Source organism: Benincasa hispida, chromosome 8 (genome assembly GCF_027475165.1).
Source record: "Benincasa hispida cultivar pf3 chromosome 8, pf3_genome.v1.1, whole genome shotgun sequence".
NCBI classification, from domain to species: domain Eukaryota; kingdom Viridiplantae; phylum Streptophyta; class Magnoliopsida; order Cucurbitales; family Cucurbitaceae; genus Benincasa; species Benincasa hispida.
Genome location: NC_143485.1, coordinates 15,106,970 through 15,122,025, shown reverse-complemented (window position 1 = coordinate 15,122,025; position 15,056 = coordinate 15,106,970). Strand labels below are relative to the sequence as shown.

Here is a 15,056-nt window from a genome sequence, read left to right as displayed (position 1 = left end):
GTTAAAAAAATGGTGCTAGTTTCACAATATGATAACTTAAAAAGGGTCGTGTTTCTTTATTTTTAGTTCAAGGGAGAAGTCATTGCAAAGGAGTTTGTGGCTGGCCGTGAGTTGTAGAGAAGAGAAGTATTGCTCGAAGACGGTCTTCAAGGGTTAGTTCCTCTTATCCCCTCTTCTCTTCCAACAACATGCTTATGAATTTATTATATGTTTTCTCTATTTTTCCTTGTTTTCTAAAACAAATTTCGAAAGTGCACGCGTTCACACACTTCCGCTGAAGAATTCGATTTATTCACTTTGAGCCCCTAACAGGTGATGTATTTGCTACACAATTTGCTATTTGTCATTAATGTGGCAAATTTTTTAACCTTATAGGGAGGAACTAAGAAGAAGTTGGAAAAAGAAATTGAATGAAATGCATAAGTATTGTCTCATTTTGATCACCATATAGCTCACTTTGTACTAGAAGTTCAAAAGATAATTCATTGGTAAAATATTGCAAAACAAATGTAAGCCCCACCCCAACAGTAATTGTGCAGCTTAGGTCAACTAACATAAAGAACTGACATTGATTATGATGAGATATATTCTCCTATGGTGGATACAATACTAGGATATATCTAATTTATCTGATTGTGTATGAAACGTTTAACATACATCTTATGGATGTTGTCATTATACATTTATATGAATCTCTTAATGTTTATATCCCTGAAGGATTAAAGGTACCAAAAAATATTAGAGAACTATGTATATATGTATCATAGAGATTCTTATAAAATATTCCTGACGAATGTAATATGATCATCTTATCAAATATTTGTTGATATGAGGGTATAAAAGACCCTATTTGTCCATATACTTTTATAGAGAAAGATAATGAAGAATTTTAGGTCTTGAAGAACCATAAATTTTAAAAAATATGTGCAGTTATATATCTTTACAAGTTTATACACTACCCATTGTAGTATTTTTAGTAATTTTGTTACATAAATATAATAATCATCCAAAAGGAAAGATATTGAAGTAGAGTTAAACATATGTTATGTTTTATTTCAGAATTAACTTACATGGATTTATTTTATTCTAATAAATTTAATTGTGATCTAGTTTGTTACGAAGATGCAAGTTATTTATCTAACTCATACGAGCTAGATCTTAAACAACTTACTTAGTACATGAAGAAGAATTTTTATATTATGACAGTCTATGAAGCAGATTATAATAACTTCTACTTTAAATCATGTTGAAATCCTGAAGATTCATGAGGCTAACGAATAATGTTCTTATATGAAGACCATAAAGCATAAAGTGGCAGCATCACAAACTTCTTCAAAAGATAACTTTTTAAGGCTTATTGATGAAGGTGTTACAACAACTTTTGAAAAGTTAATACACAATATTTGAATGTGACAACCAAGAGTTATCAAGTGATGTTTTCACAACGGGGAGTAAATGTGTTGCAGTTTTTTTCCTTGACTATGGTTTTATCCCACTAGATTATCCACCCAACTCAACTTGGAGCACCAAACACCCCTAAAAAGTTTCAAATAGGTTTTTGAACTCATTCGATATAAAATTTAGGGTAAAATGCACTTTTGGTCCTTAGGTTTGGAGTTTATGTTTATTTGTTCTTGAGGTTTCAAAAGATGCATTTTATTCTCCACGTTTGCAAAATAGTTCTAAGTGGTTCCTGATTTAAGTTTAAACTAATAGAATACTGATTGGACTATTAAATGTTGACGTGGATGAAATGACAAGTCTACTTCATTTAACTACTTGGCAAAAAAAAAAAAAAAAAAAAAAAAAGAAAGAAAGAAAGACACACTATTTGATTAGTTGGCAAATAATTTGAAAATAAAATGATTTTAGGTTTAAAATATTAAAATATTCCAAAAACACCCTAAGTCCATTTCTTTCTCAATCTATCGATCCTATTGGGAATTTATACGAGATAGAAATAAATGATGAATAAACTAAAATATATCTCAAGCTCCCACTTCACAGTTAGAGCCAAATAAGTAATCGAAATTATAAATAAACATAGTAAGGGAAAAAGAGAACAACACTGAAAAATATATCGGTTCGTCCCAACTTGAGACTAGTCCAGTCTTCTGTAACTACAGGTTCTACTATGATGTAGATTGCAAAGAACCATCAAACTCGCACTACATATCTCTCCCCAAATAGCCCGAACTATTTGAATCCAAGTACCACAACTTGGTATCTTGAAATAAATAATAAGAGAAACCCTCAACTCAATAAGAAATAATACACATTGTATTTTTCAATCCCACACTATTACACTAAAATGACACACTAGGATTTGAGGAAACTTTCTTCAAATTTCCATTTGGTGTATTTTCTTATTTTTAACGACAAGGAGGCTCTCGGCCAACTGCAAATTATGTTCTTGTGATTTTTACATAAAAAGCCATCTTTGGCCATATATTTTCATAAATATCTTTACGTTTGATTTTTTTCAAAAAAATTCTTTTAGTGTTATTTTTGGACAGTTTTACCCTTTTGTATATTTATTTATATTCATTTGCTATATATATTTTCCCTATTTTCGAACCTCCCATAATGATGGAGAGAGAAATACATTTATTATGGAGAGATAAATATCATTTTTTTCCATTTTATTTAAATTTATTTTCCTTATTTTCAATAGTTCCTTAATGATGGAGAGAGAAATACATTTATTCCGGAGAGATAAGTACCATTTTTTTCATTTATTTAAATTCATTTTTTGTATTTATTTTTCTTATTTTTTATGCTCCCTTAATGATGAAGAGAGAAATACATTTATTATGGAGAGATAAATACCATTTTTCCATTTATTTAAATTTGTTTTTATATTTATTTTCCCTATTTTTGATGACTGATTACATACATTGGAAAGAATCTGTTAAAATATATTTTGTGGTAAACGACCTCGAGTTTGTCATAGTTGAGGAGTGTCCTCAAGTCCCGACCCCTGATGCATCGAAAATGTTTGTAATGCATATGAGGTGTGGATGAAGGCTAATTCGATGGCCCAACTTCACATTTTGGCTAGCATACATGATGCATTGGCCAACAGGGTTGAGAACATCGTCATTGCACGTCAGATCATGGACTCATTGCAAGAATTGTTTGAACATCAATTCTCACTTTTTGAGCAAAATGGGATTGATGACAAAGAAACCAGTAGTGTCAGTTCCAAAGATAATCTTCAATCTTTCTTAAATGTCAAGGGACTAAAAGAGAAAGTAATTGTTGCTGACTCTGATGAAGTTCATCGACGAGAAGTGTTCTCTAAAATGGAACTTGGAGCTTATATAGGTTCTGATACTGATCCACTTCTTTCCAGAAGAGGAAGAAGTCTAAAGACGATAAATGTAATTTATTTTTTCTTGAAGTCTTGTTTAGTAGAGAATGATGATTCAACCTGGATACTTGATTCAGGTGCTGCTAACCACGTATGCTCTTCCCATCAAGGATTTAGTTCCTAGAAAAAGTTGGAAGATGGAAAGATGACTCTTAGAGTCGGTACCGGTGAGGTTATTTCAACTATTGTTGTAGGCAGGCTTAAGTTATTTTTTGACAAGAAACGTTATCTATTACTGGATAATGTTTATGTGGTTCCTCATGTCAAGAGGAACTTAATTTCAGTTTCATCTGATTGAACAAGGTTATTCCATCTCCTTTTCTGAGAATAAAGTGTTTATTTTTAAGAATGATAATGGATATTAGTTTTGGTTCAATGGAAAATAACTTGAATGTACTAAGGTCCTTAGTCATAAAAGTCTTGTTTAATACTGAAACATGCATCAACATGTTTTATATGACAATTATATAAACATCAATTTCATACAATAATATAACAACTTATAACATAACATGGAATCCTAAACATGCATACTAACATTTATAATATACTTTCAATGCATGATGCATGTTTATCCTATGGTGGGATTTTAAATTTACATGACATACTAAATGCACATAGCAGATAAACTATTTAATTCATATATTCATAATGCACAATTAAATAAACCACACTAAAAATAGATCGGTTTTGGTATCCTAGGCTAGCTAAAAGCTAAATTATTACAAACTGAAAGAGAATTTGGATGCCAAAACCAAAAGTATCCATTTTTAGAACACATTCATTCATCATATGAATAATCACCAACCATATGCTAAAATAAAGCAAATTGAATGTTCTAATCACGTTATGGTATCAATTGTAAGACATACGAACATGATAGCAGAAGCTAATTGGATCAAGAACACTCTAATCACACTAATTTCATGAAATAAGCATGTAAAATTATTTAAAAAAAAAAAACCTAATTAGGGTTTTAGGGCATAGCTTTTGTAGATTTCTTAAATAGTTCTGATCCTTAATGTAGACAACCACAAGAGTTTCTCTATTATACTCTTGGCTTTAGATTTGGTGGTGGAACCCAAATTGAGAGGAAATTTGACGAGGGTTTGAGTTTGGAAAGGAAAAATTATGAGAAAATAAGAATGTTCTTCACAATTTTATTTATTTTTTGCATGATTTTTTTTTTCAAAAGTAAAAACTTCTATTTATAGTTTTTTAACATGCAATTCAAATAAACCACATATTGACACTTAAAAAACCACTCATATATTTGAATAGGTGGAATGGAAGTGGAAAAAATGGAACAATTCCACTTCCCTTTTTTAATCTTTTCTTTTATTTCAAAGTAAATTAATTTAATGAAATTGATTTTAATTATTAAATTTTAATTTCAAAAATCCAAATTTTCATAAAATTGATTTTTAAATAAATGATTAATTAAACAATTTAATTAATTTAATTTAATATCAAATATTAAATAAATAAAATACCTAATCCAAATATGAATCCAAATTCATATATAATATTTAAATCAAATTTAAATATTTTAACTCTCCAATTTTGTTTAATTCAATAATTAAATATCAATTATATCAAATATAATGATTCAAACTATAATCCATATCTGAACAATTCAAATTCTCTCAACACGTTATTCTAAGGTTTAATCCATTTACGAGCTAGTAGAGGGACCTAATGGACATACAGATCATGAGCTCCAATGATCCTAAATTAATCGATTAAACTCTTTTAGTCCAAATTAACCAACATTCGTTAATTACTAGGACACTCCACTAAAGCCCAGTAGTTTCACTCTCCTCACTGTAGATATATTTTTGTCCACTTGATTTAACCATAATCAGTAAGTCAAATCATTTACAGGTTGTTCGTATTTACATTGAGTCAAAATTATCGTTTTACTCCTGTAATACATCTTGCTCCTTAAGTCTCCACTGATTTACTAATAAACAATTGGTTTATGGTTCCACCAATAAACCAAGTCCCTCTCAGTCATTGAGAGGGTAGAGCCCCTTGTTCAATACTGGGAAACAGTGCTTAAGGGAACAACTTATCTGTTATCCCTGAAAGCGGGTAGGAGTGAATTCCATCTTGCAGGACTATGTCCATAGCTATCTACCTGGTCTTACCCTTAACCCTAAACTGGAAGGCTTATCGAGCGATGATGATGAGTCACTCTCACCCATGAAAATTAAAGAATAATCCCAAATAAACAGGAGTTCATAATTAACTCAGGTTTGAGATCAAGTTATCTTAGGTCATCAAATTGAAATAGTCAGTTTTAATAGTAAACAATGTTATAAAGAAAAGTGACTACTTCGTGGTCTAGTCTTATGCAAACATCTTTTGCATAGGATGCTCCACTTGCATGTCTCTATATGAGCGGTTTAGGATCACATTGTTTGTATCATATATAAAGTGGGCCACATCCATAGCATTTCCAGGTTAAGGTACCCAACTCTAACCTTATACTTATAGACTGTTTTGGCTATATACTCAAACTTAATCCATTTTATGTCTCTACATAAAGTTCAAGTATTCATATTATAGTCAGGGGTTCGTTTAGTTTATTGGATTTAAGCTATATACAAGTGCAATTTACATGTTCAATAATAACTTTATTGAATAAACCTCAACAACAACTTTAATGTAAAATAGAATAACTTTAAAGATTACAAATTCCGTGTTTTAGGACATACGACCCAACAATAGTATATATAATCTCAATAAATTTAAAATTAACAACTCTCTAACAATATATCATAAGTTCTATTTATATTCCAATAATATCATACATTTCATATTTTCAAATAAACAAAGATATATACGAATATATATATATATATATATATATATATATATATATATATATATATATATGAAATCAAACTTGGGCATAAAAAATCACATTATTTTCAAATGGAAAAAAATCTCAACTAATTAATAATAAAATACATGTAAAGCTTAAATGAGATTTATTGGGATTTCTGACTAATTAAATGAAATTTATGATATATATATTGTGATATAAATAAAATTTATGATATATACTATGATTTATGTTGAACGTCGAATGATTTATATACTGTGATATAGTGAAATTGTTAAGTTAATTTTGAATCACACTTCTGCTAGGGAATTGTTGTTAAATTTTGATTTATTGGAATTATACATACTATAAGAGATTTACGATATATATGGGGATTTATGTTGAATATTGAGTCAACGTCTGATTTATATACTGGGTATGTTTCATACATTGGTTGGAACATTTGCAAACATCTAAAACAATATTCTAAGGTATATTTAAAATAACTACGAATCCATTAGAAAGATCAATTCTTGATACGTCTAAATGTGTTAAATGAAAAATAAAATCATATTAAATGTATTTTCTCTCTCTAATTAAAAATGAGAAGAAATCTCAAGTAATTAATAAAATATAATAAATACATTCTCTCTCTTCTATATTGAAGATGTTTCGTAAATATGGAAAAGTATATCATAAATATATTTTTTCTTCCCTACCGCTCACCACAAGAAATATAATTATAGATTGGAAAGTAAAAGGTAATTGGATCCTAATTTTTGTGTAATTAACCAACCCACATAGATAATTTTAATGTAAAAAAAGGTGGGCTCTATAATTGAAATGACCCATTAGGGATTCTTCACTGGAATTAAATTTGGTGCCATTTGGATAAGGTGAGTTTTGTCTCCACATCCGAACAGATCCACCATTCTCGTCGTCCTCCTGCATCGCCGTCTGTCAGTGGAAATTTCCTCAATTCCACCATTTTCATGCTCCGATTACTGCATCAACTATACAACAGCTTTCCCTTGTATTAAAAACTAATTTGGATTGGTTTTTGTATTTCCTTTCCTTTTTCTTTGTAAATTATGAATCAACAATTTATTCTTAGAATTTGAACATACTAAAATAATTTAACAAAAATTCACTGAAGCCCATAAATATTGACGATTTTGTACTTGCATGCTATCATTGGATGCGTGGATGAAATTTTGTTCAAGGCGTGACAATAAAACAGCCCAAATCACTCCCCGAATGATCTCCAAGTCAGTGATTTCAAAAGAAACCATGATTAATAGATATTGAGAACGGTAGATATTGAGGAAATTGAAGGAGACTGGAAACGACTAAAAGTAATCGTAGAAGATGAATAAGCTAATTTAGGTTTGTTTTGGAATATTATAATATTTTAAACCATTTCAATTTTCACTTAATAGTTTCAAATAAAATGATTTTACCTAATAATTAAATGATGTAGACTTGTCATTATCTACATCAGCATTTAAAGATCTAGTCAATATTTCCTTACTTTTAAATTAAGTTGAGATTCATTTAGAACTATTTTGTAAATATGAGATGAAATGCATCTTTTAAAACCTTAAAGATGAAATGCATCTTTTAAAATCTTAAAGATCATATAGACCAAAAAAAAAAAATGAAGAATATATTTTGCACTAAAATTTATAATTTTATGATTTATTAATTACTCATTGACCTACTTGAGATTTGTGAAGATCAGACAAAATTGAAAGTCTGGATACTTATTCAACAAAATTTCTAATACAAATATCGCCCTTCCTCTTTCTCTTGCTACTTATCCGTCATAGCCCTCACACACCGCTAAACGGTGACCGTTCTATTCTAAAATTGAACTTTGGTCCAATTCAATCTCACCTCAACGATTAGTTGCTAATAGTATGGGAGAACCCCAATCAATTTGTTGAGTTGAATTAGAAGGGAAACGAAGTACCAAATCAAACTGAATTACAACCCTAGCTGAGCTCTGATGTTGGTCACCAGAAGCCAGAACGGTACCAGTAGATTCTTGTTGAAAATAACATGGAAAAGAAAATTAATCTTTCCTAAAAATACACAAAAGAAGCGGCATTTCATGACATGATTTAAGGAAAGGACCTTAAAACAAAGTTTCAACCACATGAATGAAGATGATTATTTTGTACTATCCCATAACATTATATAAAGTTAGAGTGGCTATAATAATACAACTCTTAATGCTTGTTCTATGTGGAGAAATAATTACCATGGATTATAAAATTAAAAATTGCCATTGTTTACTACTGAAGGCAATAGATTAGGCACATTGAATGCAGAAATAAAAACTTGTCCAACACATGATGATGGCTGTCCACGGCAAAATTTCATCTGAAGATGAACTCAGTGGGGTGAAAGGGAGTTTCTATATTGATTTTGTCTCAAGTGTATCCGTTAGGCCTTTCTCCACTCTTTACTGATCTCTTTTGTAAGTCAGCGTCATGATGCTGAAATGCAGCATCCAGAGCCTACAAACATGCATCATGCACACAATATATGGTCATTTTTCCATCCACCATGCCCGCTACACCATGGATTAGAAAAATAAGAAAAAGTATAAGGGGTTATTACAAAGCAATCCTCCTAAACTCAAAATTGCTGCAATTGAACAATACCATCAAATCTTTCGTGGTCAGGTAGATGGCATTAGTTTTCATGGGTTTGAGTGTAGCATCGCAACAATTCTATAGTTCAAGGGTCGTTTAAGATTAAGGATTTAGGATCCAATTGTAACCACTCATGAACAAAGTTATAACGACCAGATTTGACTGTGGTTGCTTTTATAAGTTTGGGAAACTTGCTCACATTGGAAGCTTGAAGTTGCAATTATGATTACTTCTACAGTTCTACAGTGCTTTCTTTTTCATTCTCCCCAAAACAAGTGTAAATTTCAAAAGAGAACACACTACAAACCTGATGCATTGGACGAACCAAAAGAGATACTTGGTGGCGGAAATCCGCCATCACAGTTTCCTTAATCTCCTGTTTTCAATACAAATAGTATCATAAAAACTATAGTAATGCAAATATATATATATATATTGAGAGAGAGAGAGAAAGAGAGAGAGAGAGGGAGAGAGAGGTCGCAATGCTCTGTTCAAAATATCAAATTGGGGGGGAAGGGGGAAGAGTCTTGTACCTCCAACTGTCGATAGATTTTTGACATGGCATCCTTCAACCTGCTCACCTGCGTAGCAATCAACATACCAACAAACGATAAGAGTACAGGCAACCCATACCAAAATTGCAATATATACCCAGTATAAATCATTTAATATAAGTTGACACTCTCATCAGGTCAAATCTCATCCAAAATAGAGAAGATAGAAGGGAAGGATAAAAATTTTCCAAACAATCAAATGTGGCTCGCAATTCTGCCCCCTCAACAATAAGGCATCTTAGCAGCCAGTAGCTTTCTGACATACCTACCTGCTAAATGGATCAAGTTCCTTCTCAAACCACAATTCCAGCTTTTAAGAGTCCTTTCCTAAGTTGCACCCTTCATTATCTATCCATGCAAAACTCTTCTTTAATTTGTTGGAACAGGCAACGCGACCTATCTTGTTTCCTTGTTCACTAGACAATCAAATCTAGTTGGATATTGATGTCAAAGCTTACATTTAGTAGGAAGATTCTTCTTCTCGAGACAAAGATCCATGACCGTCAACAACCCTTACACACGAGCCTTGATAACTTCAATACGAACTTCCATCACATCCACTGCAAGCATCTCTAATGGCAGTGAAAAAGTAGAGAATTTGTTTGTCAAATGGTATATTTGCAATCTTAATATACCCCTCATTTGATGAGGCAAGACAACCCATCAGTTCTACATCCTAAGTTTCAAACTTTAATCCAACATTGCCAATCATCCACCAACCATTCCAGTATGGCAGTATCAAAATCTTAGTATCCCACCTTAAAAAAGTTTTTTATTTCCCCATCTTTTTAGCTTACAAAATATTCTATCAACACCATTGTTCTCCAAAATGAGGCTCTTCAGTTTTCCAGAGCTACAATTAAGGGAACACCAAAATATGGACCAAAGCTCGATACTATAGCTGAGACTATTTGCCAACTCTTCCTACTTCAAGAGTTGGGACAATTGATGCCCAAAAGCTAACTTTTGTTTGGAAGCAAAAATTAATGCTAGAAACCTCCAGAATCTGTAAAATCTTACAAAGATTAAGCACTTTCTCCTAACAAGAGGAGAATTGGAGGGTATCCTCAAACCCTCAATTAGTGAAGAGTCTGCCAAAATAAATCAACTGTGAATAGTACAAGGGAGAAGAGGTCACCCTGCCTTGTACCTATAGAACAAATTCTAGGAAACCATTATTCGTTTTCCACTGCCTTATGCCTCTAGAAGCATGAATTATACCCTTGAAATCTATTAAAGGACCCAGGCCTTCATTGAGCCCAAGCCTGCAAGACATAAGCTCATTCAGTTAGTGGAGCTACACTTTCTCCTAACAAGAGGAGAATTGGAGGGCATCCTCAAACCCTCGATCAGTGAAGAGTCTGCCAAAATAAATCAACTGTGAATAGTACGAGGGAGAAGAGGTCACCTTGCCTTGTACCTATAGAACAAATTCTAGGAAACCATTTTGTTTACCACTGACTTATGCCTCTAGAAGCATGAATTATACCCTTGAAATCTATTAAAGGACCCAGGCCTTCATTTAGCCCAAGCCCACAATACATAAGCTCATTCAGCTAGTGGCGCAATAGCTCGCATCGTTTATTCAATTCGTATTGAAGCTTTGAAAGAAGGCTTTCGTATAAAATGTGAATCTTAAATTCAATATTGTGAATTATTTGCACAACAGTGAGCAGTAACTAGTCATAACAAAATAGATTCTTGATCAATTGAAGTAAATGAAAATGTGAAGTATTACTGAACTAGAACTCGATCTACTTATTCAATATAGAAATAAATGGATAAAGAATTAAAGATAGGATGTGATGATTGTATAATATGTATTCATGTATTCACATTCATTGAGAATGTGAAGTATCAAATGAAGGATTGTCCTATTAATGCAATAAGAATTAGAACTTACTTTAGTATAAAGATATGATGTGGTGATTGGATAAGACGACCAAAAATGCCTGAGTAATTCTTGAATCGAGATCCAATGCTGGAAACAATAAACTTTGCTTAAAAAAAACTACCTCACTAAAAGGTAACATCTGGAAAAACAAGTGATTGGAGAACACTAACGTATGGCAGTAAACCAACTTCAATGTCTAAAATATTATTATATGGCCAATAAATGTTAGTGAGATGGTAAATTGGGTGATTTTAACATCTCTAGAAAACCAGCCATCAGAATATATTCAAATATTACGGCAAGAGCAACACCAACTCACATGTAGAAGTTCCTCCTTAGTAGGGTTCGGTAAACTCTCCAGAATACTCTCCTGAGGGTTTTTCCCTAGTTGATATTTGGTACTAGAAATATTTTGAGTTAATCCATTGTAAACCTACAAAAAAAAAACGAACAAAAAAAAAAAAAAAAAGGTTTTGGTAGCAGAAGAAGAATTGTCAAAACAGAAAGCAGAAATACGTGTTGGTGGCAAGAGAATGCTGCAGGTGCTTTTACCATAAGTGCAACTTCAGGTTTAATTATGGGATGATTCAGTCCAGAAGATTTGATCTCAGATATGGATTCCCTCAGTGAGCAATATGCTTCTGTAGTGCTCAAACTGCATTTAGTTTGTTGCATTCCAGCTCGTGTATCATCCAACGTCTTAATGGCATTTGCTTGTTGAGCATCAAAATAATCTCGAGGATCCTGTTACGGAAATATGCCATCAAATAGTCTTCTGCTAAAATGATTGTAGATCTTAGCATCTTTCACCAATAAAAATCCAACCTTGATACAAAGAGGAGCAAAAGGATGGCTATGAGGTTCTTGAAGATCCTCAATCGCTGTCATCCTAGAGATCCTATCAAGTGCTGTCTGCTTCTCATTTCCTTCTACCGCTGTAAAATCAGTTACCAGTAATAAATTTTTCAATGCATGATAGAAGTAAAGTTAGTGACGAGCTCAGGGCGCAATTGGTGGAAGAACAAGAATTAGAAAATGAAATCATTATAGGCCATACTAACCATGTCTAGACTGCACGAGTGCTTCCGCTACTGTCCTAGGATCTTCCAAATCCACGTCTACTCTCAATTTTGTAAAGCATCAATTCAGAAAATTAAACAATCAGTTTTTTAGGATGAAATACAAAGAAAATGTACAAAGCAAAAGAGGTTCCAAAAAGAACTTCCTAATTGTCTACCCATTCACCCCTTAAGGTTCCATTCTATTTATGATTCAGATGGAGAATCAGTGGGTCATGCAAGTAGTGAGGAACTTGAATATTTTCAGGCACACCTAGAACATGTTGATCATAATTCAAAGGTCTATTTCAGGCAGTTTTGACACCTTATTTCAAAATGTTCAAAAGGATCAAGCATATAAGTCATCCATTATTCTTGCCAAATTTTCTTATTTGATTGAAGAATGTGGTTTGCAAATGAAATCAATCCTAAACTCGTTCATCATCAGTTAAAGTCTAGCTGGATGGCTTTGTTTACAGCTGAAATAATTAAGGTAACAACCCATCAAGTTACATGAAAATAGATTATATCCCAGACTTGCTTAATCTCCCCTTTCCTGGTTTTGGAAATCTTACAAACTATTGCTCTCCACCATGCCAAAGAGCCACTTCGTGAGCAAGCGCAACTTCATTCTATCTTCCCCAAATCACAAAACTAATATTGAGAAATCAAGTAAAATTACCTATCAAGATTTGTAAGAGTAACAAATTTTTTCACCAATGAAATGAAAAATTACATAAGAGAACCCATCAGCATTCAAAAGAAAGAAAAATCTGAAGCATAGCAATTACAAGACTAAACCCAAAAACATAAGCAAATAAGTTCGAATATACTTTACTTTTACGGTACATTTGGGGTGCAAAATTGGATTGAGTTGGAAGTATGCATTTTTATGGGGGTTTTTTTTGTTTTTTCATTTTTTTTTTTCGTGTTTGTATTTTCTACTTAATTTTTTGTTAGACCATTCATGTACACACATATTTCCAAAAATTCTTAACACTAATTTGAGAGGTAAACTCAATAAATAAAAATATATTTTACAATTTTCTACATGCAAGTATTGCCCTTAATGTAAACAAAATACTATTACTTATATATCAACAACCCTACAACATACTTTAATGGTTGTGGAATGTTTGAGTTCAACATGCACAAAAAAAATAAAGTTGCAATCAATGGTCGATGTCGATTTATATGTTCCATAAATATATATATAAACATGACCAACAATGAGCCGATTTCATGCATACAAAAAAAATATTGTTCACTAAGATAGTCAAGCTAGTCAGTCCTACCAAATAGATGCAAACAAATACCTCTTCTTAGATTGTGACGAGATTGTTAAAAAGTAGTCAATCTTTTCAATATTTGTGACAAGTAGGTCTATAAGGATGACCTTATCATCCCCAAACAATCCTCAATGTTAAATTATTATCAAAGATGACTATTAAACACTATAAACTAATAATTACAAATTTGTATTTCAAAACACTTTCGCCAGTCGAGTTTTTTTTTTTTTTCTTTTTCCTTCTTTTCACATTGATTGGTCAAATTGGTCGTTTGAGTTTTTCGTTAGAGATAAACGACAAAGTTGGTGGTTGGCGTTGGTTGCTCGAAGTAATCGTCAAAGTTCGCCGCCAGAGGTGATAGTCACCGAAGTTGATCATTAAAGGAGGTCTTCACTGGAGTTGGTTACCTAACGTAAATGTCAATGTTGGTCGTCAAAGGTGGTTGTCACCGAAGTTGATCATCAAAGGTGGTCTTCACCAGAGTTGTTGTCGAAGGTAGTTGTCAGAGCCCAAAGTTGATCGCTGGAGTTGGCGCTCAGAGTATGTCGTCAAAGTGGCACCGATAGTTGCAAATGGTGGCCGATGGGTGGAGCCATCGAAAACATTGGAGGGAGTGTTGGGTTGAGTCAAAGTGGTGGGTTGGTAAAAATAACTCAACTTTACAAACATTTTAAGTTTGCGGGCCAAACATTGAGTTGATAATTTTTGCCAACTCAACCCAGTTAAAGTTGGTGAGTGGAACACCCCCTTAGACATATTCTTATCACTCCCCCGTACATGTAAGCTCATATATGAATTTTGTTTACAATACGGGGTTAACTCATGCCATGATTCACTTCAGCACGGCCGTCCTTGTCACGAGGCATTGTTTTCACGATGATTGGTACAATAGTATGTGGGCCTTACAGATACATGTTTGTGACCGATATGCAATCAATCCGATTGAAGCCGATCGGGCTCTCCTTAGATGTGAAGATGAACAACAAACTTGGTACAAGGTTGGTCCGTTTTCCCTCAAGCTCACCCCATGGAGTAATAGCTCGGGCACGACGAACCCAATTGTCCCCTGCTATGGTGGTTGGATCAGAATCAGAAACCTCCCTTTGGATGGTTGGGACGATCGTACCTTCAGGTTCATTGGGGACACTTGCGATGGCTTCGTGGAAGTTGCAAAGAAAACTTTATCTCGCCTGGATCTTTTAGAAGCATCGATTAGAGTCAAGGAAAACAACACAGGTTTCATTCAAACTATTGTTGTCATTCCATCTTCATCTACATCTTCGAGAATGGTACAAATAGACCCATTCTTTAACAACAATCAATTTCTGGGCTTTGTTGCCAGAATCCATGGCTCTCAGCCCCCGGATGGTCGACCTCCTCCTGGTGATGCGGCAAACG

General features: G+C 33.0%; 1 protein-coding gene across 50 annotated transcripts in view; it reads right to left on the bottom strand.

The window, feature by feature from the left end:
- Positions 1-8,362: 8,362 nt before the first annotated feature.
- Positions 8,363-15,056, bottom strand: part of LOC120082881 (general transcription and DNA repair factor IIH subunit TFB1-1-like) — a 35,691-nt gene continuing 28,997 nt past the window's right edge. For 40 of the 50 annotated variants that reach the window (XM_090316034.1, XM_039038251.2, XM_039038253.2 and 37 more), the window contains 8 exons: positions 12,373-12,429; positions 12,137-12,246; positions 11,864-12,055; positions 11,631-11,744; positions 11,321-11,398; positions 9,397-9,444; positions 9,171-9,239; positions 8,363-8,725 (listed from right to left, as the gene is read on the bottom strand). In XM_090316034.1, coding sequence (XP_090172160.1) covers positions 8,639-8,725; positions 9,171-9,239; positions 9,397-9,444; positions 11,321-11,398; positions 11,631-11,744; positions 11,864-12,055; positions 12,137-12,246; positions 12,373-12,429 — 755 coding nt within the window. In that variant the 3' untranslated portion in view covers positions 8,363-8,638. Of the gene's footprint in view, positions 8,782-9,170; positions 9,240-9,396; positions 9,445-11,320; positions 11,399-11,630; positions 11,745-11,863; positions 12,056-12,136; positions 12,247-12,372; positions 12,430-15,056 lie in introns of all 50 variants that reach the window. The other 10 variants (XM_039038267.2, XM_090316054.1, XM_090316066.1 and 7 more) reach the window with 3 other exon arrangements.